Source organism: Lithobates pipiens, unplaced genomic scaffold (genome assembly GCF_037356315.1).
Source record: "Lithobates pipiens isolate NorthernLeopardFrog02 unplaced genomic scaffold, aLitPip1_a1.2 Scaffold_27, whole genome shotgun sequence".
Lineage (NCBI taxonomy): Eukaryota > Metazoa > Chordata > Amphibia > Anura > Ranidae > Lithobates > Lithobates pipiens.
Window position 1 is genome coordinate 143,163,025 of NW_027507788.1, and position 24,400 is coordinate 143,187,424.

Consider the following 24,400-nt stretch of genomic DNA (forward strand, 5'->3'; position numbering starts at 1 on the left):
AATGGTAATGGTCCGCGCTGTCTCTGGGACCCGTGTATGTCCCAGTAGACAGCGCGCCGGACAGGAAGAGGCATAGATGCCCGGAAGTTGGTGCAAATACCTGTCTTAGACAGGTATCTGCACCCCCCCCCCCCCCCCCGAAAGGTGCCAACTGTGGGTTCCGATGAGCGGAAGTTCCACTTTAGGGTGGAACTCCGCTTTTTAAGTCATTCAGTGTAAATCCTGAAAATCAAACCATCAGAAGAAAGTAGTTCAAGCCTTGACAGATTAGTCCTCATGTAACAAATGATACATATGTTATTCCTCACTAAAAAAAACTAATTATTTAGTTCACTGGTGACTCCTTGACTTATCCATGAGTGTATTTGGTGGTTGGAAGGAATGAGTGTCACATGATCACTTCAGTGCTGCTGCATCCCTTTATAGTGATATGGTGTATATTTAATTGTGTAGTGTTGCCACTTAGTGTCAGAATGTGCAGTTGTGCTTTACAATATCTTGATTGTAGTGTTTGCTTTTTATTAGTTGCTCCCTTTTCCTTTTTTTTGCATACGATAGAAAATGCTTTTTTTTTATTTTGTTTCTTTCCTTTTTAGCACAACAGCATTTGGGTTGGTGATGTTGTGCGTGTGATGGATGACATGGATACAGTCAAGAAGCTACAAGTTGGTCACGGGGAGTGGACAGATGATATGGCCCCTGTGAGTGCCTAAATTTATGAGTGCCATTTTCAGCACTGGAAAACTTTCTTCTTCTGGAACTTTTCCAACTATTCATCTGTCTGCTCATTTCTCTGTGTTAACTCCCATTTTGAACAAATAACCATGGTATCGATGACAGTACAGTAACAGAATTTACCAGAGGTAACCCCATAGGGTCATGGAGATTACATTACAGCCTTTAAAGGTTTTATATGTATATATAAAAGTAGGGTGAGCTGGCCTGAATCACTGCGAGGGAGGGGGAGCAGAGCGGCTCAGTCACTCCTGAGAGGGCAGAACACCGGGTAGTTGAGCTGCTGAGTCACTTATGGGAGAAAAAACAGCCATACATGGATCAAAATGCAGTCAGTCTCTGCTGAACCAGCCAAATTTAAATCTATGTATGGGGATAGTCTACCGATCGATGTCAGTACAAGCAGTCTGTCAGATAAATGCAGCTTGATCAGCACTGCTAGCTATAGCCGAAAGCACTGATCAGTGTATTCTGATGGCATAAAGGAATGATTTCCATTGCTCAGACCACTATCCCAAAAGTAAGGAATTAACCCCATATTTTTTGGGATCTGGGACAGAAGTGAGACCAGCAAATACTGTCTAAGACAGCTTTGATGTACATTGATACTTTCTGAAAGTGTTAGAAATCTAATCTTTTTTGCATCTCAGGAGAACATCCTGCCCTCACATTCCTTAAAGCAGGGGTGTTCAAACTTTTTTCAGAGGGGGCCAGATTTGATGAAGTGAACATGCGTGAGGGCCGACCATTTTGTCTGACATTCTTTGAACCATTAAAATTCGGTCTAAGTGTGTTCATCCGAGCACTAATACACTGCCCAACAAGAATTCTCCTACCTTTGTGGCTGTGTGTGGTGAAGATGTTATTTGGATATATATATTTAATTCTCTTTCTCTTTAATTCTCTTTCTCTCTCTCTCTTTCTCTTTAATTCTCTTTATTTCTCTCTTTCTCTTTAATTCTCTCTCTCTCTCTCTCTCTCTCTCTCTCTCTCTCTCTCTCTCTCTCTCTCTCTCTCTCTCTCTCTCTCTCTCTCTCTCTCTCTCTCTCTCTCTCTCTCATTTTCTTTATCTGTAATTCTCTTTACCTTTTCTCTCCTCTCGTTCTGTCTTTCAGGAAGCTAACAGCGTGCGGCGCAGCAGCCAATCCGCGCCGCCAATCACAGGCACTGAGAGATCTGCAGCTGCTGCAGGGACAGCTCAGTGTCTGCTATTGGCGGCGTGGGCTGTCAACTTCCCGGAGGCCTTGGACAGCCCCTGATTGTCAGTGAGAGGCGGGGACTTGCTCCACAGCCAGCAATTTTTAACGAGCTGCAACCTTAACTCACCGTTAAAGAGGGAGTCCACCCGAAAAAAAAATATTAAAAGCCAGAAGCTACAAATACTACAGCTGCTGACTTTTAATAAATGAACACTTACCTTTCCTGGAGTCCAACGATGTCGGTAGCCGAGGTCGAGCAATTGCTTGGCTCTCGGCTGCTGTCGGCGCCATTCTCATGAGGGATTTAGCAAGTGAAGCTCTGCAGCTTCACTTCCCGGTTCCCTACTGTGAATGCGTGAGCCGCGCAGCGCAATGGTAATGGTCCGCGCTGTCTCTGGGACCCGTGTATGTCCCAGTAGACAGCATGTGCTGTCAGCTTCCCGGAGGCCTTGGACCGCCCCCAGCCCCTGATTGTCAGTGAGAGGCGGGGTGAGAGGCACTAGCAGCCAATCACCGCCACCAATCCCTGCCAGAATCACAGGCTCCGGACCTGCCGCACACTCCCCAGCTTATCAGTGATGCGCTCGGGGCGTGCGGAGTCAGGCGGGCCATAGTACAGGAGAAGCTGGGGGCAAGGTGGGGGCCATACAAAACCGGACCTCGGGCCGGACTTTGGACATGACTGCCTTAAAGGGTAACTCTATTTTTAATTACCAAATTAAAAAATATCACATATACAATTGCTACACAAGCCATGTTTTAACTTAATGTTCTTAAAAATTACCTTTCCTTTTTAATCTGCAGCTGCTGTAATTTTCTGAGAAATGAAAAGCAATATGGCAACCTAGAGGTGGTTTGTACACTCATGGTGTACAGAATACCTCTAGGAATGTAATTTCCTGCTTGTGTGATTAGGTCACTGATTTTCCCAGAAGTCTGTACTAAGAAGAAGTCAAGTTTTAAGCCCCTCCTTCACTTTTGACCAAATACTTCCCAAAGGATGCAGATCGTACAGCTTTACTCATTGGAACACTAATGCCGCGTACACACGATCGGATTATCGGCACTCCGGTGGACAATCCGCCTGTCTGTGTGCTAGTCCGCCCGACTTTTGGAACGAACGGACTTGCCCACACATGGAGTAAAGTCTGTTAATTTTGAACGTGACTCCAGGTAGCCAGGACTTGCTAAGGAAGCAATCGGCGAGATTGACACCTTGCTAGCCCCATCGCCTGGTATGGATTTAAAGGGGAACCCCTACACCCAAAAAAACGGTGTGGGGATCCCCCACAAAGTCCATAGCAGACCCTTATCCGAGCACGCAGCCTAGCTGGTCAGGAAAGGGGGTGGGGAGGAGCGCCCACCTCCTGAGCCGTACCAGGCCGCATGCCCTCAACATGGGTGGTGCTTTGGGGAATGGGAGGCCCTGCGGCCCCCCCACCCCAAGCCGCCTTGTCCCCATGTTGATGAGGACAAGGGCCTCTTCCCAACAACCCTGGCCGTTGGTTGTCAGGGTCTGCAGGCGGGGAGCTTATTGGAATCTGGGAGCCCCCTTTAATAAGGGGGCACTCAGATCCCGGCCCCTCACCTTAAGTGAATGAGTATGAGGTACGATGTACCCCTACCCATTCACCTGGGGGAGAAAGTATTAATAAAGAAACACAACACAGGTTTTTAAAATTCTTTATTAGACAGCTCCGGGGGTCTTCCGTCTTCGGGGGTCTTCTCGCTGGACTCCTCCGCTATCTTCTGCTCTTTTACAGCAAGCTCTTTTACTAGCAGAGGAGCCCGGCTTTCTCCTTCGTCGCCGCCGCCCGGGGGTCTTCTTCCGACTTTGGGGATCTTCTTCCGACTTTGGGGGTCTTCTTCCGACTTTGGGGGTCTTCTTCCGTCTTCGGGGGTCTTGTCCCACTCTTCAGTTCTTCTAGCAGAGGAGCCCGGCTTTCTCCTTCGTCGCCGCCGCCCGGGGGTCTTCTTCCGACTTTGGGGATCTTCTTCCGACTTTGGGGGTCTTCTTCCGACTTTGGGGGTCTTCTTCCGTCTTCGGGGGTCTTGTCCCACTCTTCAGTTCTTCTTACTGGGCCTCCGCTATCTTCTTGCAGCTCTTTTACTAGCGTTGGCCCGGTCTTGTCGGTGTCGCCTTCTTCTGTCGCCTTCTTCTTCTTCTGTCGCCTTCTTCTTCTTCTGTCGCCTTCTTCTTCTTCTGTCGCCTTCTTCTTCTTCTGTCTCCTATTTCTTCTGTCTCCTATTTCTTCTGTCTCCTATTTCTTCTGTCTCCTATTTCTTCTGTCTCCTTCTTCTTCTTCTTCTGTCTCCTTCTTCTTCTTCTTCTGTCTCCTTCTTCTGTCTTCTGTCTCCTTCTTCTGTCGTCTCCTTCTTCTGTCGTCGTCTTCTTCTGTCTTCTTCTTCTTCTGTCTTCTTCTTCTTCTGTCTTCTTCCTGCCGTAATGGCAGGGACACGTTGTGCGGTGACTTATATAGGAATAAGGACGGGGTCACGGGGTGATGTCACATGGTGACCCCACCCCTTATGATGTCACAGTCTCAGCATCCTCCGGGACTGTGACATCACCCGGTGACCCCGCCACTTATGCCTATATAAGTCGCCACACAACGTGTCCCTGCCATTACGGCTGGAGAGAGCGTGGTGTCAACATCGGAAGGAAGAAGGAGAAGGCGGCAGAAGAAGGCGACAAGACCGGGCCAACACTAGAAAGAGAGCTGAGGCCCGGCAAGAAGAACCAAAGAGTGGGACAAGACCCCCGAAGTCGGAAGAAGACCCTTGAAGCACCCCCCCATGTTGAGGGCACCTGGCCTGGTACAGCTTAGGAGGGGGGGGGGGCGCTCGCTCCTCCCCACCCCCTTTCCTGACTGGCCGGGCTGCGTGCTCGGATAAGGGTCTGGTATAGACTTTGGGGGGACCCCACGCCATTTTTTCGGCATAGGGGTTCCCCTTTAAATCCATGCCAGGCGACGGGGCTAGTTCCGTATACCTGGAGTCCGGCGGATCCCCGCCATAGTCCGGCAGATTGTCTGCCGGACCTAGTCCACCGGAAAAGTCTGGTCGTGTGTGGGCAAGTCCGCTCGTTCGGAAAGTCCGGCGGACCTCCGCTGCAAAGTCCAGCAGGTTGTCCGCCGGATAGTCTGATCGTGTGTACGCGGCATAAGAGTGCACTAGCTGATTATGAACCAGACCCTTCTATTCATAATCAGTCTGCAAAGAACACTGTAAAACAAGCAGCCGCTTCTTCAGAGCAACAAAAGGTAGCAATTTCCTACAAAATGTATTTAAATCCCTGCAGGTTTGGACTGGGACAAAAATGTGGCCCTGGACTTCATCCAGGGCACAACACATCAGGGTACAGTGCATATCAGGGCACAGTACAGAGCCCAGCACATCAGGGCACAGCACATCAGGGTATAGCACATCAGGACACAGTACATCAGGGCACAACACCTCAGGGTATAGTACATCAGGACACAGCACATCAGGGCACAACACGTTAGGGTACCGTGCACAGCACATCGGGGGGTATAGCACATCAGGACAGAGCTCATCAGGGCACAACACATCAGGGTACAGTGCACAGCACATCAGGGTATAGCACATCAGGACACAGCGCATCAGGGCACAACACATTAGGGTACAGGACACAGCACATCAGGGCACATCAGGGCAGGGTACAGAGCCCAGCACATGAGCGTACAGGACACAGCACATCAGGGTATAGCACATCAAGGCACAGGTCACAGTACATCAGGGCACACGACATTGAGGCACAGCACACCATGGACACAAGACCACAAGACATTGGGGCACATCAGGGCACAGGGTACATCAGGGCATATGGCACATCAGGGCACGGGGTACATCAGGGCATATGGCACATCAGGGCTCGGGGCACATCAGGGCACATTATGAGGAACATCAGGGCACATTATGGGGCACATCATGGGGGACATCAGGGCACATGGCACATTATTGATTGTTTACCAGCCTGGCCAGCACGCAAAGTAGCGCAGGAAGTGCCTGTCTGTAATAAGTTCTCTCTCATGTCACGCAGTGCTGTTCGCTCCCTGGCAGCCCTTCCTCTCTTCTCGTCTATACCCATTGGCTTGTGACATCATCTGGAGAGGAGGGGCCGCCAGGGTGGGAGCAGCGCTGCATGACATGAGAGAGAGAACTTATTACAGACAGGCGCTACTCTGCGTACTGGCTAAATCTCGATCTACCCGTCAGGCGCCAGCTGTTGGCGATTGACGGGTAGATCGCCGCGGACCTCCGAAGGCAATAGGAGGCTGCTGAAACCGCCCCACTCCCGGTAGTCCCGATGGCTAGTCCATCCCTGAATCCCTGCAATATGCACTGATCACCCAGAGGATACTTTTTTTTTTTTTTCTTAACAAATGTGGAGTTAATCTTTAACCACTTCCATACAGGGCATTTTCACCCCCTTCCTGCCCAGGCCATTTTTCAGCTTTCAGCGCTGTCACACTTTGAATGACAATTGCGCGGTCATGCGACATTGTACCCAAATTAAATTTGTATAATTTTTTCCCCCACAAATAGAGCTTTCTTTTGGTGGTATTTGATCACCTCTGCTTTTTTTATTTTTTACCCTATGAAAAAAAAAAGAGCGTCAATTTTGAAAAAAAAAAACACTATTTATTACTTTTTGCTATAATAAATATCCAATTAAAAAAAAAAAAATATATATATATATATATATATATATATATATATATTTCCCTCAGCTTAGGCCGATATGTGTTCTTCTACATATTTTTGGTAAAAAAAATCCCAATAAGCCAGTGTTTCTCAAATCCAGTCCTCAGGCCCCCCCAACAGGTCATGTTTTCAGGTTTTCCATTATTTTTCACAGGTGATTTGATCAGTTTCACTGCCTTAGCAATTACCACAGTAGTTTCATCTGAGGGAAATCCTGAAAACATGACCTGTTGGGGGGGCCTGAGGACTGGATTTGAGAAACACTGCAATAAGCCTATATTAATTGGTTTGCACAGTTATAGTTATAAAGTTATAGCGTCTACAAAATGGGGGATAGATTTGTCATTTTTATTTATTCTTTTTTTTTTATTTATTTTTATTTTTTTTACTACTAATGCTGGCGATCTGCAATTTTATCGCGACTGTGACATTGCGGTGGACAGATCAGACACTTTTGACGCTATTTTGGGACCATTCACATTTATGAAGTCATCGTTGCTGTAAAAAATGCACTGATTACTTTATAAATGTGACTGGCAGGAAAGGGGTTAACACTAGGGACACTGCGGGGGTTAAATGTGTCCTAGGGAGTGAATCTAACTGTGGGGGGAGGAGACCGATCGGTGTTCCTCTGTACAAGGAACATCCGATCAGTTCTCCTCTCCCCTGACAGGACGTGTATCTGTGTGTTTACACACATAGATCTATGTTGCGGCTCTGTTACCGGGCAATCGCGGGTGCCTGGCGGACATTGCGACCGCCGGGCACGTGCACCGGGTGATTTGGCAAGCGCGTGCGCGCTCTCCACAATGCCGGGAAGCAGAAGACGTCATATGACACCCGCCTGCAGGGAGGAACTGTTCCTGCTACGTCATTTTACAATATGGCAGTAGAGAACTGGTTAGCATACAGCTCCATCCAGCACAGGGCAGTCAGATATTAACTTCCTTAGGTGTGCTGTATGCAGGGAATCAGGAGTCTTAGGTCTTCAGAGTTAGTGCAACAAATGCTGTATATTCTAGTCCAGGTTTCTTCAGGAGGTTCCTTGGCAAAATGGCTACAAACTGCCCAAAAAAATGTATACAAGATAGTGGGTGGCTCAGGCCTGCTTTTTAGTACCATAAAGCCACAGGTTTTCATCATGCACTATTACAACCTTCTAGCTGCCAGCATCCTAACAACTGCTGATATCACTGGTTGGTCAGGAGGATGTTGGGTTTCTGCACAGCATCCTTGTTTACCCCTCACCTGCCTCTCTCCATTAGTCACATTAGCTGAGGGAGAAGGGAAACATTGTATTGCTAGTCAGTACCAGTTGTTAGCAAAGGTGTGTTTGCTTTGAAAGAATACAGTCATGGCCAAAAATATTGTCACCCCTTTATTTCTGTGAGATAATCCACCACTTCACCTGGAAAATGATTGCAATTACAAATGTTTAGGCATTCTCATGTTTATTCCTTTTGTTAAGCCAAATCTGACACATTCCATGCAAAACTCCAAAAATGGACTGGACAAAATGATTGGCACCGTCTCAAAATTGTAAGAAATAATTGCATTCCAAGTTTGTGATGCTCCTGTAATTTGTAATCAAAGTCACCTGTATCCGGTAACACATGCTGACAATATAGAAATCATACCGACAACCAGTTAAAATGGTGAAAAATTCACTCAACCTTTCTGTTGTGTGTCTTTGTGTGCCAAAAGAAGAATGGAGAAGAGAAAGAGCAGCAAAGAATTGTTTTGAGGATTTGAGATAAAAAATTGTAGAAAAGCATGGACAATCTCGAGGTAAAAAGTCCATCTCCAAAGATCCCAATGTTCCTGTGTCCACTGTGTGCACCATTGTGAAAAAGTTTACAACCCATGGGCACTGTAGCTAATCTCCCTGGACGTGAACAAAAGAGAAAAATCGATCAACGATTGCAACAAAGGATTGTTCAAATGTTGGATAAAGAATCTTGACCACTTTCCAGACAAATTCAAGCTGACCTTTAGTCACAGGGTACAACTGTGTCAGCTCTCACTATATGTCTCCATCTGCATGAACAGGGACGCTATGGTAGGAGACCCAGGAAGACCCCACTGCTACACAGAAACATAAAAAAGCCAGATTTAGCATTTTCCAAAACGTAATTGAGGAAGATATAATCCTTTTGGGAGTATGTGCTGTGGACAGACGAAAAAAAAAATGGACTGCTTTTTGGTAAAGCCTTTCAGTCTAGTGTTTTCAGAAAAAAATGAGGCCTTCAAAGGAAATACAGTCAAACATGGTAGAGGTTCACTGATGTTTTGGGGTTGCTTTGCTGCTGCAGGCACTGAATGTCTTGACCATGTGTATGGCATTTTGAAATCTGAAGACTACCAAGGAATTCTGGGGTGCAGCGTAGGGCCCAGTGTCAGAAAGTTGGGTCTCTGTCAGAGGTCATGAGTCTTACAGCAGGACAATGACCCAAAGCACACGTCAAAAAGCACCCAGAAATGGTTTAAGACAAACTGCTGGAGACTACTGAACTGGCCAGCAATGATTCCAGATCTAGATCTCATAGAGCACCTATGTAGAGATATCAAAACAGCAGTTGGGAGAAGGAACCCTTCCAATCTGAGAGACCTGGAGCAGTTGGTTAAAGGAGAGTGGTCCAAAATTCCAGTAAAGAGGTGTAAGAAACTCATTGAAGTTTACAGGAAGCGATTGACTTCAGTTTTTTTTTTACAGGGCGTGTGCTACCTACTATTAGATTGAGAGTGCCAATAATTTTGTCCAGTCCATTTTTTGAATTTTGCATGTAGTGTGTCAGATTTGTCTTTTTTGTTTCTCACTTTTATGTGTCATACCAATACAAACAAAAGAAAAACACGAGAATGCTCAAACATTTGTAATTGCAACAATTTTTTGGGTGAAGTGGTGCATTATCTGACAGAATTGCATGGGTGCCAATATATTCGACCATGACTGTATATTGCCTTCCTATGTGTGTGGATGTTGCTGCGTTATGTAAAACTATTTGTTTAGTTTGTTACATTTTAGAATGGGGTACCTCGACATTGTGCATAATTTTAAAGGGTGCCTTGAAAGAACAAAGGTTGAGAAACACTGTCCTAAACATGGTACAGAAATAGGTACAAGGGCAAATTTGTTCAAAATGTTGGGAGTGTTAATGTCACAAGTTCTCTAAAAATCTTCCTCGTTTTCTGTATTGTCTTCATGCTTTTTGCTTCCGACATTGGTCATAAACTCCTAGTTTCTATGTTCACTAACTCTCTGTTAAAATTAATGTATGATTATTCTTCAGATTTAGCTGAATCTCTGGTCCCACTTGAGCAGGCATTTTGTATTTGACACAAGACTCTTCTAATTTGAATTGTAATACCGGGTCAGTGTTTTTGACAGTAGACCCAACTGTTCCTGTAGTCTTCCTGCAACAATATCTAAAGGCAATTTTTTATCTTTAGCGTTGTCAAAATAGATTGCATAGATGTTTTACTCCTTCATAGCTATTTTTTTCCTTCCACACACAGTAAAATAGCCAACATATTATAGTAATTATAATTTCTAGTCTACACCACATGTCAATACTATGGGGGTTATTTACAAAAAGCAAATCCACTTGTAGTCCACAGTGTAGTCGCTGTGAATCTGAGGGGCAGAGCTGAAATCAGGGGAAGCTCTGCTGATTTTATCACCCATTCATGTGCAAGCTAAAATGCTGTTTTATATTTTCCTTGCATGTCCCCCTTGGATGTACAGCGAGTGCACTTGTAGTGCAAAGTGGATTTTCCTTTCATAAATAACCCCCTGTATCTCATACATGCAAGCATCTCATACATCTGCAGGCTTGCTTATGAAGGATTTATATTTTCCCTCTTCTCTAGTTTAAAACAGACTTTCAGTGCCAAACGGAGGGTGTTTTTTTTTTTTTGCAAGCCCTATGTTCTCCAATACAAATGGCTTTAAACAAGCAGGTGACCTAGAAAAATTTACCCCAGGCTACAACATTTCTGGGAGGCACAAGTTTTGTCACCGTGCTTTACCGTTACTTCCTGGGATAGCTGAGTGACTGAAATCTTGCAAGAATGCACTCTTGCAGTGGGCTTGAGTGCATTCTTGTGGGTTTTTGAGCTCCCAGCTGCAGCAAGGAATGATTATCTCACTCATGCTTCCCAAAAACTGGAGACTGGGGCCAAGGTAAGTAAATTTTTTGTTTCTGGGCAATCTGTTAATTTACAAATGAAACAGGGAGCTTGCAAAAAAGCAGACCTTATGTTTGGCGTTGAAAGGTCTGCTTTCATTTTTTTCTATTTGTATGCCAGTGGCTAGATGTCGCCTAAAGCTTTACAGTTACTATCGTGCTAATTGGCTTACCTTACACTCTACCTACCAACTCCTCAGAGTGTGTAACAGTGTAAAATAACAGAACCCCGTAGTCAGGAGGAATATAAAAATCTACAGAGTAGTGTAGCTTGACACCATTATGTACTCTCCTGGGTTGGTAGACAGCATGTGAGTTTAGGCAATTGAACAGGGCTGTAATTGTCAAACTTCGGGTGATAAAGCTGAAATGTCCGGCTCAAACAAAATTAGAAGAGCAGCCAACGCAGGTTTTTATAGACCGCATTCTGGCTGGATTTTCCTTCTGTTGGGACAGCCTGAAGAAGCCAAATAAGTAGTCATGGTCTGAACTCTGAAGATGGCGTTCAGCCCAGAACTTCCCCCACACTCTTCGAATCTGAGTTTTTGAGGGGTGGTAGCAGTCAAAACTGCTTGCCAAGTTCTCAAAAAATGGCATGAAAGCCCATTGTGTGAACAAATCCTATATCTCTGGATCTAATGATAATTTTAGCATGTATTTTACTCTGACAGTAACCTTTACTTATTCATGTTTTTGTCATATGCCAAGTTTCAACTTGGCCAGGTTTTTGACAAAAGAAAAACGGCAACTCTTTCCTGTACTTGTCACCTGTGCTTTACCTGAAATGAATCCCCATTTTACACGTCCACTTTATTTTATCAGGCTCTGGGACAAATCGGCAAAGTTATCAAAGTGTTTGGAGATGGAGACATGAGAGTGTCTGTTGGTGGCCAGTCCTGGACGTTTAACCCTGCTTGCCTCACTTCCTATCAGAGAGACAATGATGCCAATCTCATGACAACAGAAAATGCCAAGGAGTCAAAAAGTAAGCCAATAGCATAGCTATGAATAAAGAAGAAGAACTAGTCAGCCACTTGTGTGTGTTATACCTGGTGTGTTGCTATAAATCTAATATTTACCCGTCGCCCTGATGTGAGTTAGCTGTGCCAACAGATTAAGGGTGCCGTGTTGCATGGTAGAGGTAGGGGGTGGCTTTCCCAACTCCCTTTACGAGGCAATTGCAATTCTTGGCATTGGTCCCACTCCCTGCCATATGGTGATTTGATTACAAATCTGCATTCAGCAGGTAGGAGCTCAATTGCAACCTCAAAAGTAGACCTCAAAAATAAGCGCCAACTGCACATAACCTGATATAAGTCAAGTTCGTTGGTGGATTTTTTTTTTATCAGAGTGAGTTTTTTTTTTTGTTAATAACTTATGTTTAATTAAAAATGCATTTCACATAGTAAACGTTTCCATTGGCAGGTACACTGGTCTCCATGTTAGAAAAGATTCTGGCTCAGAAGACAGATTGTGAAAGTCCCAGTTCCCTGGTGATAGAAGCGGCCCAGGGAAACACTGGCAAAGTGAGGGAGATGGTCCAGAAGCACCCAGACAAGGTACCCCATACCTGAAAAGGCCTCTACTCCTTCCTACATTATTCACACAGTCAGGAATGTCATTCACTGAAAGCAGCCATGAAATCTTAGCTTTGAGTAGTGAGCTTAATGGTGTGCCACCTTTTTATACTCATCATAACAATAGTGAGATTTCAGCCCCAAGGTTTCCAGTCTTTCCCCTCTACCCCCACCATTTTAAGGACCTCTCACTTGTTGGTGTTTTCATTTATTTTATGTAATGGAACATGCATTAAGAGTAAAGCTGTGTGAATTTTATCCATTTGCCATCCCATGTTGTCAGCATAATATATTTTTGCTTAGGTATGTGCATGCAATCATATTCATTCTGTGAGGAGTCCCTCAGTTTATGAATCCAAGCTATTGAGATTTGTGATTGCCAAGATTTTCTTTAGATCAGACAAATTTCCATGTCTTCATATGTCATGTTTTGGCATAAAAATAGTGTGAACTGGTTTTCTATTCTCCAATCAGCACACAGGAACCTCTTGACACATTAGATGTGAAATTTTGTGGTGTTTTGAGGGTTCAGATATTAAACACGCATTAGAAAAAAAGAGAATGGTTCACGTCATCAATATTTACCTTTTTCTTTTTTTTTTTTTTTCTTTTTTTTTTTTTAGTTTTGAATGGGCTAGTCTTTCAAATGTGATGACTCATAAAGTGTACACCCAGCAGATTCCTAGTTTATCCCTTTTGCTTGATTATCCAAAATTTTGTTTAGTGGGATTTGGCTGCCATCCAAGCAGGATTCCTCCCTTTGACTTGAGGCAAACCAGAACCTGGGCTGCTTTGCATCACCATCAGTATTGCTTATTAAAAACCATGTAACCTTCCAGTGTATAATTACCTTAACTCGTACTTTAGAATAAATGACTGCATCACCACTCGCAGGTGTTCCCACCAGCTGTCACAGATAAAATGAAAGTGCTCCGTTCACTTCTCCGTTCAAAGGCTCTGTTCTCACCTTGCAATACAAGGCCTCTGCTTGTGTGTTTGATGGTTGATGCTGTTTTTCCATGGTAGGTGGATATAAGGAATCAGGGCAGGACAGCTCTACAGGTGGCTTCCCACTTGGGACACATGGAGGTGGTGAAGATCTTGATTCAAGCCAATGCAAACATCGACCTTAAGGATGATGAAGGAGATTCTGCATTACATTATGCTGCTTATGGGTAAGAGCTGTACAGCTATGAAAATAAAAAAAATAGGACCAGTGAGCTAACAGTTTCAGGCTGTAGACAGGTAGGGAGGCCCAGAAGACTCAAAACCAGAGGTGCTTTTTATGTAAATATGGAGCAGGTCCTTAAAAACAACCTCCATGTTGGACTATGATAAGGAGCTTCACTGATCAGTAAAGAAGGAATGTAAGGACAACCTAAAGCTGAACTCCGTGACAAAAAAAAACAGTATTGGGCCTTTTGTTGTGAAAAAATATTACCTCTATTGATGCCTATCCCACGCTTCACTGCTGCCCTGTTTGGTAAAACTGTTTATTTCATTCAGCTCCCCCCCAAAAAAGTACTGCAAGTGCTGAACGTCCAGTGCTGAGACTTGTAGTTCCAGTTGAAGCACATAGATTATAGCAGGGTGCTTGTTGTACACCTCCTCCATTCAAGAAAACCTTGTAATATTTTCACTGAATGCAAAGCTTTGGACTGGAGAAGGATAGATCATGACAACCACCCTGTCGCATAAAGCCTTTCATAGACATTTTCCAATTTATTCTATATTCAACTTAGTTGTGATAATGCATTGCAGCTTTTATCTCTCCAGCTTTCTCAGAACGTTCCCCTAATTTTATTGTTTTGTTCTCAGTAACCAGGGTGCTATCATTCGACTGTTGCTGGCAAAAGGAGCAAACGCCGAGTTACTTAATAATGCCAAGTGTACTGCTCTGTACATAGCTGTCAATAAAGGCTTCACGGAGGTGGTGCAAATACTCTGTATGCCCAACTGTGCCATCAATGTCCAGGTGAGCTGTATGAGAATTATAGATGTACAGTAGGTGACAAGATGCCACCCATTCTATTCTACTCTAAGAATATTCTGTGTTACTATTTACTTTGTATTGCATTTTGTAAAAATATGAATTCAGGTTGGTTAGACAAATGAAAATGTTTCACTGATGCTCCTTTTCAGAATAAAGAAAATAGTGGGTTGCTCACTGTGCTTCCTTTCATGTGCGAGAGTGCGCGTTAGACTAGAGCATTCCAGAGCTCACACAGGGCTGTCAGTCTTTGCTTCTAGCAGTTAAACAGGCTAAGGAGAGAGAGACAAGAGAAATACTATATATGCTGCTTGGAAAGGGAACATTAAAGTAAAACTGTTACAATGCCTTGCATTGGCAAAGCACAGGAATGCTGTGATGTGGTTTAATTATCATCATTATTATTATTGCATTCAGTGCCATTTTAAAAATTTTACTTAGGAGTTGTAGCAGTAGATGAAGCGCTAGGCTATTTCCATTACTTCTGTTTAGCCATGCCACTACCATGTCCTCAGTATCTGAAGCATTGTGATCGTCTATTCATTCATGGTTAATTATGGAGGTGGCACACTTCCTTATCACTTTGATAGCACATAGGGAGCCATGTGGATTTTCAGTAACACAGAGTATATTAAAAAGTGAGGAAGTAGTGCTGCGCTATATTAGAAAGCCCTGTATGCTGTGCGTGATAAACATCCTTTATTTTTTGTGGTAAAATAAAGATTTAATAACAAGAAGTAATGAAAATCTATATGAAAGGTCAGTTTGTATATTTAGATGACCGTCTACTATTGCATTAACTCAAAAGCAGAAACGGTATTCATATTTTCTTTTATTTTACTGTACAGCACATAAGCTTTCAGTCTAAACTGATGGGTTATATGCTCCCTTCAGGTGATTGGACACTGACACAACCACTGAAAGCTTTAACACTTCCTCATATGACCCCTTCCACCATGCAATCGCCAGTTTTTTTTGTTGGTGTTCTTAGGTGATGGATGTATCTGGTGTGAGAGAATATTGATAACTAGTAGGGAATGGTTACAGGCTTTACCAGGCCACTGCGCAGAGTTTATCAGCGTTCCTGGTCAGTGCTCCTATGCTTTGTGCCGTGGGAACTGTACACAGAACCTGCATAAAGAAGGGAGCATGATTGGTCTCTGTTGCGACTGCACTGGATCCAGTGTACAGGTGACTTGCCTAGGTGCCCAGTACAGCATGTGCATGGCCACTAGGTGATCTCCAGGTCCAAGGCTGTGGTCCACCAATGAGGGAACCCAGTCCTTGAGGACTCGCTCACCTTTCCCCCATTCCCTCTTGGGGAGATGGGCCCGACCAAAGTGAGTGAAGCTACCCAGCAGTGGCCTTGGGGATACTTTTCAGGGTGTGTCAAATCAGCCTGTTATGTGGTTGGTAGTCTGTCACCAACCAATTACCGGTTCAGGCAGATTGGGGTTACAGGCCCTTTAAAATGATCTTACCCAACTCATTATGAATGCTGGTCACATTTGGCTGGGCAGGTTCTCAGAACTCTGTACATGCGGTGGACAGGCACCACTTTGGGCACTATGATAGGTGTAACAGCCATATTGGCATTCCTAACCTGGTAAGGTCAATGTGCAGGGGCCATCTTGGTGCTCCTGCCTTCCCATGGCGTATATGTGCAGGCACCATTTTGTCCTCTGAAGGACAGACACGGATGCCATAAACGATGAGTGGGTGTATGTGTGGATGCCCTTTCTTGTTGGAGTGTGTTTCAGCCAGACACATGAGGCATGTGGCTTCGTACTCAGGTTCCCACTGCCAGCCAGCCTGACAGTGCAAATGGAGGGGTTATTGGCTGCAGCGGCTTATACAGTACCTTCAGGGTACCAGGCACTCTGCAGGAAGTCTTCAATACTGATGGTTCTGAGTACCCCATAGGGGAACCAGCTGCAATGGAGCACTCTAAGCATAGAGGGAGATGGAAGTTTGACTGAGGTACAATCACTTCCTACTATTCCAGGCATTTTCCTTTTTTCAACAGGGAATCTGAGGTCTCACCCCCAGTCTGACATTCAGGACTCTACATTCTTCTTATCTTAGAAAAGAAGAATTCTCCACCCAATTGTCTTCCTTTAGATGGGAATTGGCAATATTTTTTAAAAGATCATCTAACAAAGTGAGGACTCACAGTCCTTCAGTTTCCTCACGCCTCTGCTTTAGAGTCTTCCAGCAGGTTTAAAATTGCACTAAAAGGATAAAATCTCCTGCAGCGAGCACACCATTAGATAAAAAAAATGTTAATATCAAATAAACCAAAACTCAAGTGCAGCAATATTATCAGATTGGCTGTGGAAGAGGAGAATGCACAGTGGGGGGATTCTTCAGATTCAGATGGTTCATTTGTGAAAGCAGGTCCCTCTGTCACAGTGTCCCCAAAATTGAAAGACACCATTATGGTGTTTATAGAGAAGGTGCATAAATGTCTTAAAGAGGAACTCAGTGCCCTTCTTTCTGGCCCTGCCCAACTGTAACTGCCTGAGACCCTCTGTGCGAGTCTTGGATATCTTGATGGCCTAGTTCTAGGCAGTCCCATATTCTCAAAGGCATTTCAGACCTCTGCAGTACAATATTCCATGTTCCTGGAAGGGGTCAATGTAGTTTCTTGACTGACCTATGCATCAGTCCATCAGAGCTAGGAATTCTCTGAATTAGGGGATTTCCTACCTGCTGGAGTTGGACAGGGCTTTCTTTCCTCTGAAATGGGTTGTTTTCTCCATGGATGCCAGTCTTTCAGGTTAGGGAAGAGCGTTGGGGACAGCCACAGCACAAGGAACCTAATTGACGTGGAATTTTAATCTTCCAATCAACATTTATCTGTACTTTCTGAAGTGGACTTCTCATGGGTCTTCTGGCCAGAGTGCAGTCTGACAATGCCACGGCAACCAATAAGGAGGCACAAGATGTCACACAGCTCAAAATAAGGCAGATCTCACCCTTGAAAACTGTCAAGTGTGGACTTTACTTGATTAGAGTTGATGCCTCCGCTGCACCTGGAGGTGTTCAGGAAGATCTGTTGTCGATGAGTGACTCCGAATGTGGACCTTCCCGTGTTTAGGTTTAACAAGAACTGGCCAGAATGAGAGATTCTCAATCATTTACAGTGGATACTCTGGTGACTCTTTGGTATCATTTACAACTGATCTGTGCATTTCCCCCTCTTCAGATGCTTCACAGAATCAAAGTAGAAAGGGCAAAGTGATTTTGGTAGCTCCAAACTGACCCAGAAGGGATTGGTTTTCAGATGTTTTTAACATGCTGGTGGAACCTCCTTGGTCTCTTCCAGGTCAACAAGTGCTTCTGCCGCAAGGTCCCATCTTCCATCCAGCTTTACAGGTGCTGTATTTAATGGCATTCCTGTTGAGGCCCAGGTCTTGAGGAAGAGGGGAATCTCGGAAAAACTTTCCTTCTTACCATCAGGGGTAGATCAGAAATTGGTTTTGAGTACCCTGAAAGAATAGGTCAGCCTTGGCCATTCTGTTCCAGAGACCTCTAACCTCTCACTCCTTGATGAAGGCCTGTCAGACAGTTACATCGCCCTGCCTCATGGAATACCAGTGACGCCTTCATCTAATACTTTTGGACCTTCAAAAGCTTTCTTTTTAACAGATGTGGGAGATTTTATGTATGATCGTTTTGCATAGGGATGAGGTAGTTTTGAGTCCAAGCGTTTCCTTTTTTGCCCAAAGTGGTATCTGGTTTCCATTAAAAAGAGGGTATTCTTTTGCTTTCCCTTTGTCTGTCTCATAAGGGTTAAAAGGAAGCAGGCTTCCATTGACTGGACATCATGTGGACAGTGTGAGTTTAAATTGTACTTACAGGCCCCATTTAAAAATGGGGCCTGTAATCAGCTTCTTATTTTGCCCAAAGGGCCCAAGAAGAGTTTTTCTGCATTGCGAATAACTATTGCGGGGTGGATTGACCAGGTCATTTTTTTTGTGCCTTTGGTCTAAAGGGTAAGGAGCTTCCTTTCCTAAATAGGGCTCATTCTACTGGATCTGTGATCATGTCTTGGGATTTTTGGCATCAGCCTTTAGTTGCACAGCTTTATTAGGCTGCTACCTGGTCTTGTGCTCAGACATTTTACTACGTTTTACCAGATTTATGATCGGGCTTCCACTAATGCCAATTTTGGCTGCAAGGTGTTGCAGGCCATTGATTGAGGTCAGTCTTTGCCTTTGTTTTGGCCTTCTTGTTGGGGTCTGCTGGCAGGTTTTTAATTGCCTTGTTAGCATCCCCTCTTTACTGCTTTGGGACATCCTATCCATTATGAATAAAAGCCTGTGTCCTGTACTGTACAATACAGATAATTGTATTTTTTACATAGCTGATAAAAAGATTTCTTGGAGTACAGTACAGGACACAGGGCCTCCCTCCTGTGCTTTTGGTCCTAACATTCCTTGCTTCCTACACAACTGAGGATTGCATGGTGGGAGGGGTTATATGAGGAAGCGTTAAAGCTTTCAGTGTCTTTGCCAGTGTCCAGTCACCTGAAGATGCAGCATGTAACCATTCCGTTATGACAGCCTGTATCCTGTACTTTAAGTGAAAGAAAAAAGTATGCATACCAATTTCTGCTTTTAGTCAGCAAATGCAATATTAGAAGCTTGTTACACACACAGACATATATATATATATATTATGTGTGTGTATGTGTGTATATATATATATATATATATATATATATATATATATATATATATATATATATATATATATATATATATATATATATATATATATACACATACATACACACACACACACATATATATATATATATATATATATATATATATATATATATATATATATAATATACACACACGGTGTACTAAAAATCCAAATGGCTTCCTATATGCTACCAAAGGGAGAGGGAGGTTTGCCACCTTCATGATAGACGGTAGTGAAAATCACAAGTGCACGGTAGGGGAATGGCCAAAACAGAAGTAGTGGAGAGTAGCCTATAGCCCCGCCTATTGGCTACAACTGCTAAATATAACATTTTCATAAGCAATATAGCTTTATATTCATGTAACTATAGTTAAGACTCGTTAATTGCTTTTTATAAGCCCTGAATGTAATAAAAAAAGATAAATACAAAATTTAAAGCCTGCGTCCTGTACTGTCCAAGAAAAGGAATTTACCAGTAAGTAAAGAATACAATTTTTGCATAGTTACGTTGGTCTAGTTTGTGCTAATGCAGGTGTCATCCTTGTGGGATCCCCATAGAAGCTCAAAATCATTGTGGTAGGCATTGCTACCACAGTGATTGCCGCTAGCCTCTGGGTCCCTTACTTAGCGGCTGTTCTCCTGCTTAGTGAACACAGGAGGTCGCTTGATGGTTTGGCATGGGGGCCGTTCAGAGAAAACATTGCATTTTTTCAAAGGATGCAAAGTGTTTTCTAAATGGTACCAGTGCTAAGCAAGTAATCTCTTGTGTTCATTAAGCAGATGGGTAGCTGCTCTGCACAGAACCAGGAATCTAGTAGCGGTACCTACTACATTGATCTCCAGCTTCTACTGGGATCAGCCAGGTATGACACATGCATACTTATATTGGTCCAAGCTGGACCAATGTACTATGTAAAAATAAACATGCCTGGAATTTGGCTTTAAGAAGAGTCACTATTTTATCGTTAACTAAGCAGAAAGTAAAGCCTACGTTTGTATATCTCCTCTTAGGACTTACATGGAGACACACCGCTGCATTATGCTATCACAGCAGACTACAGAAGTATCATAGAGATCCTTACTGAAGTACCAAATATTGATTTCACTGTTCAGAATCAGCAAGGCTTCAATCTGCTTCATCACTCAGCTCTGAAAGGGAATGTTTTGTAAGTGAATGCTTTTGGAATTCCTTATTAGTCGACCCTCAGCCGTCTTCTTGTCGCTGGTCTCTGCTCCAACAGAATATCTCTACAGAGCATGCTTGTACGTCTGGTGTATGTTCCATTAGAACAGGCTAAGAAACATTCATTTGATCATTGCACTAGCATTACTTTTCTGCCCAGTGTTGAGGCAGTTCTTCTGTCTGGGCCCTTGGCTGTCGGGGAATAAGCATTTGGGGGTCAAATCCTGTCTAACCTGGCCCATAATAGAAAAAGCTGTGACACAGTGCAAAACTACCTGGCACTTGCGAGATTGGGGGAGCATGCAACCAGCCTCCATGTGACAGTGCCAGGTAATATCAAGGACCCGAGGAGGGATGTGACCATATCCTTGGGTTGCTGACACAGTTGACTTAAAGGCCAGCTACAGAGGAGTAAGGGGCTGCAAGGGAGCATAAGTTATGTATGGAGGTTGGGTCCTGCATGGGCAAGGGGACAATGTCTCTTTAAATTAGACATTTTGCGGCAACATTTTTTGTGTCGGGGATAGTTTGCTGCAGTGCAGAGACCCTGATAGGCATGAAGCATGGTCTCTCTAATGGAAATGCTGGCTGCAACACTCTCATACACCTGCCCTACTGATCATTGGATGACTGCTGCATTGACAAACAAATTAATTATCTAAAACTTCAGATCTGGAGCATTTTCTGTGTGTCAGAGCACTTTGTTCTGGTTTTAATGAAAGGTCTACTCTGATTCATCATTTTATTTTATAAAAAAAGAAGAAAACCCCCTGAAAATGACTGCTAAGTTTGATATGCAAACACATTTTTGGCTGTTTGCATATTCCTAATAAAGTAGCCACTGAGTGCAGACTTATTTCACACTGAGATTACATACAGTATCATTTTTGGTGGGCTATTCCTGCTACCCATCTCAGTCTAATTTTACATTAATCTCCGTGTAAAGCTGAATTTGTGGGACTGATGTTTGAGTGTTACAAGCATTTGTCTAAAGTGGAATGGCGGGTTTAAATTTTAATAAATGTTGCACTCACAGCAGAAACGAAAAGGCAATGTATAGTTTTAAGTAATATATAGTAAGTAATGTATAGTGGACAAAATCATGATTTATTTATTTTTTTGTACAGCCATTCTAAGTGCCTAAATCTGTCCTTGTATCAACTTCCTGTGATCTTCTGCACAGCAGAGATAGATTGGGAGAGGGTGAACACTGCAAGATACTCAGGAATCTACTGCAATGCACAGTACACAGCTTTGTCAGTAAACCTAGAAGGTTACAACAAACTGTAAAAATGTCTGTGACCTATACTTGTCTGGTCAGTCGTACAGTCATTAGGCCTTTCATTCAGCTTTCTTCCACTAGAGGGAGCTGTGACTCATACAGGTTTCCTAATAGGGAAAAGTGACATCTCTGTTGCACAGATGAAGACAAACTGGGCAAATGAACCATTGACTTGACATGTTCCTCTGACTAATAGCTGTGTTGTGAAATATAATTTTATGTCAACACTTTCACCACATATTTTGGAATTTAACTCAAAAGGTTTAGCAGCTGCCATTAATCATCAAGTGAACAGCAGAAATATAGAGAGTTATTTCCAATTATGGAAAGATTGCTAAAGAGAACCTATATTCAAATGTTAACTGGAAGCTATGTTAACAGCCTTAGTAGGTTGTGGAAAAAAATGTAGTTCCAGGCCGGCATTTGGTGAAATGTGAAGGGTCAGCCAATCTGAACTCTAATTTTCACTTTCAATACACTTTAGATCACATGACCAAATACTAGGTTTTGGACATGTAACCTGCATTAGTGACATTTATACCACTGAAGAACATGCATGCAGATCAATAGCACCTATTTCACTGACTGCATTCTTGTTCTGGGTCTATGGCGCAATTGTCATTTTCAAAAGGTGAGCAATGTTAAACTCCATGCGATAGCAAGGTGTTAAATCAAGCCTAACATTAAATAAGTATGGAGTCTGCTGTTGCTGATCTCTTTTTAAAAATGCTGTCTGGCTATCAGGCTAACTCTTTAAGAATTGCATCATACTTTTATCCTGTTTCGGGTAAAAACTTGCCAGTGACGAGATTGCTTACAAGGAAGAGACATACCTGCTTACACATTGTCTCTCCCTCATTGGTCAGATGAATGAGACGACACTGACATATGACATTCTGCAGTGTTTCCATTAGTGAGGGAGCAACATCTCATTAATCGGACCAGTGAGGGAGCGACACCATCAAAGTACTTGAATACTTGCTCTACATTTTGTAGCAGTCCTCACACTGGAGAATTCTCTTTAATGATAAGATTGCATGTGTGCCATGGGTCCCAATTTAATACTGTTAATCATGGACCTGGGACAACTATGCAAATATTGGACCTGTCGCTTTTCCTCTGAACTACCTAATCTATGCAGTTGTTCTGAGTCGGTAACAAAGAAAGTAATATAGCCAGTGGGTAAAACATTACAGTCATGTTGTTAACATTTTTAGAAAGAGGTCATTCATAGCAGCCCCTGAGTTTCCAAGGTCTGCAGGTGCGTTGCAGTAGGTGTGAGGGGTTTCCACATGCTTTGTTGGATTTTCAATTAATTTAATCACTGGAGTTCCCAAGAGACATGAGAAGCCCAGGGGGTGACCCAGCTGATAAGACTCCACCAATACCTATAATATGACTTTTTCGGTAAACTGACCACTATGTTTTATTTCTCTATGGTTGCAGTATTTTTAGCCAAGTCTAGAAATCTTGTGTTGTTTGTCCTCAGAGCTGTCCAGAAGATTCTGGAAAGAGCACGGCAGTTGGTAGACTCCAAGAAAGAAGATGGCTTCACCGCTCTGCACCTGGCCACACTGAACAACCATCAGGAAGTAGTGGAGATCTTAGTCAAAGAGGTACACACAGCGTGAAAGATGTCCAACAGCAGTATGTAATACTTATAATTATAGGGGGGACATTTTGGACCAGGCACCTAAAAGTTTATGTAAACCTGTAATAGGGTAAAAAGCTTGAGGACTGCCACTGCTGACCTTTGCTTCTCAAAATACTTTTTACCTGGTTGTCACGTCTAATCCAACAGCTTTAGTACTAAGTCACTGAGCTGGAGCAAGTATGCAGATTGCTCTGCTTGTTGCTGGTCAGTGCTTCAGAGTATCAAGGCTGGGGACAGTCAGGTAAGTTGCATTTTCATCAACAATGGCAACCCCCTATATTCTTTGCATTACAGGTTTTCTTTCTTTATTTTAACTATGCAGACTTGACCAGGCATTTTGTATTTGACACAAGACTCTTCTAATTTGAATTGTAATACCAGGTCAGTGTTTTTGACAAAAGACCCCAACTGTTCCTGTAGTCTTCCTGCAACAATATCTAAAGGCAATTTTTATCTTTAGCGCTGTCAAAATAGATTGTATAGATGTTTTACTCCTTCATAGCTATTTTTTTCCTTCCACACACAGTAAAATAGCCGAAATATTATAGTAATTATAATTTCCAGTCTACACCATGTGTCAATACTATGGGGGTTGATTTACTAAAGACAAATCCACCTTGCACTACAAGTGCACTTGGAAGTCCAGTTGCTGTAGATCTGAGGCGTAGATCTGAAATAAGGGGAAGCTCTGCTGATTTTATCATCCAATCATGTGCAAGCTAAAATGCTGTTTTTTATTTTCCTTGCATGCCCTCCTCAGATCTACAGTGACTGCACTTCCAAGTACACTTGTAGTGCAAAGTGGATTTTCCTTTAGTAAATAAACCCCTGAGTCTTCATTTGCCTCTGCATTGACTTTACTTGTGAGGAGCTTGAGAGTTGAGGGATCAGCAGGGCTAAAGCATAACTGTATCAAATAATGGCCCTGTATTTCTTTACATTTTATGCCTCTTGCACATGATACTCCTGTTTTTGAGCATTTACTTTTTCAGACATTTTTCTTTGTATGTATTTACGCGCATTTTAGATTATATGCAATTATATAATTTTTGGCCTGCATTTTGACTCAGTAAAAAAATAAAAAAATAAAGCTGTATTGAGCGTTTCAAGTTGCAGTGTGAAAGAGGTCTTACTAAAATATTTAAAGTG

The 24,400-nt window shown here is 43.2% G+C and overlaps 1 protein-coding gene across 6 annotated transcripts in view; it reads left to right on the forward strand.

Annotated features, from left to right (window-relative positions):
- MIB2 (MIB E3 ubiquitin protein ligase 2) overlaps window positions 1–24,400 on the forward strand; it is a 278,178-nt gene that overhangs the window by 204,306 nt on the left and 49,472 nt on the right. For 5 of the 6 annotated variants that reach the window (XM_077457589.1, XM_077457592.1, XM_077457591.1 and 2 more), the window contains 7 exons: window positions 597–701; window positions 11,672–11,834; window positions 12,275–12,408; window positions 13,453–13,601; window positions 14,245–14,401; window positions 20,144–20,298; window positions 23,087–23,213. In XM_077457589.1, the coding sequence (XP_077313715.1) occupies window positions 597–701; window positions 11,672–11,834; window positions 12,275–12,408; window positions 13,453–13,601; window positions 14,245–14,401; window positions 20,144–20,298; window positions 23,087–23,213 (990 nt within the window). The remainder of the gene's footprint in view (window positions 1–596; window positions 702–11,671; window positions 11,835–12,274; window positions 12,409–13,452; window positions 13,602–14,244; window positions 14,402–20,143; window positions 20,299–23,086; window positions 23,214–24,400) is intronic. The other variant, XM_077457595.1, reaches the window with a different exon arrangement.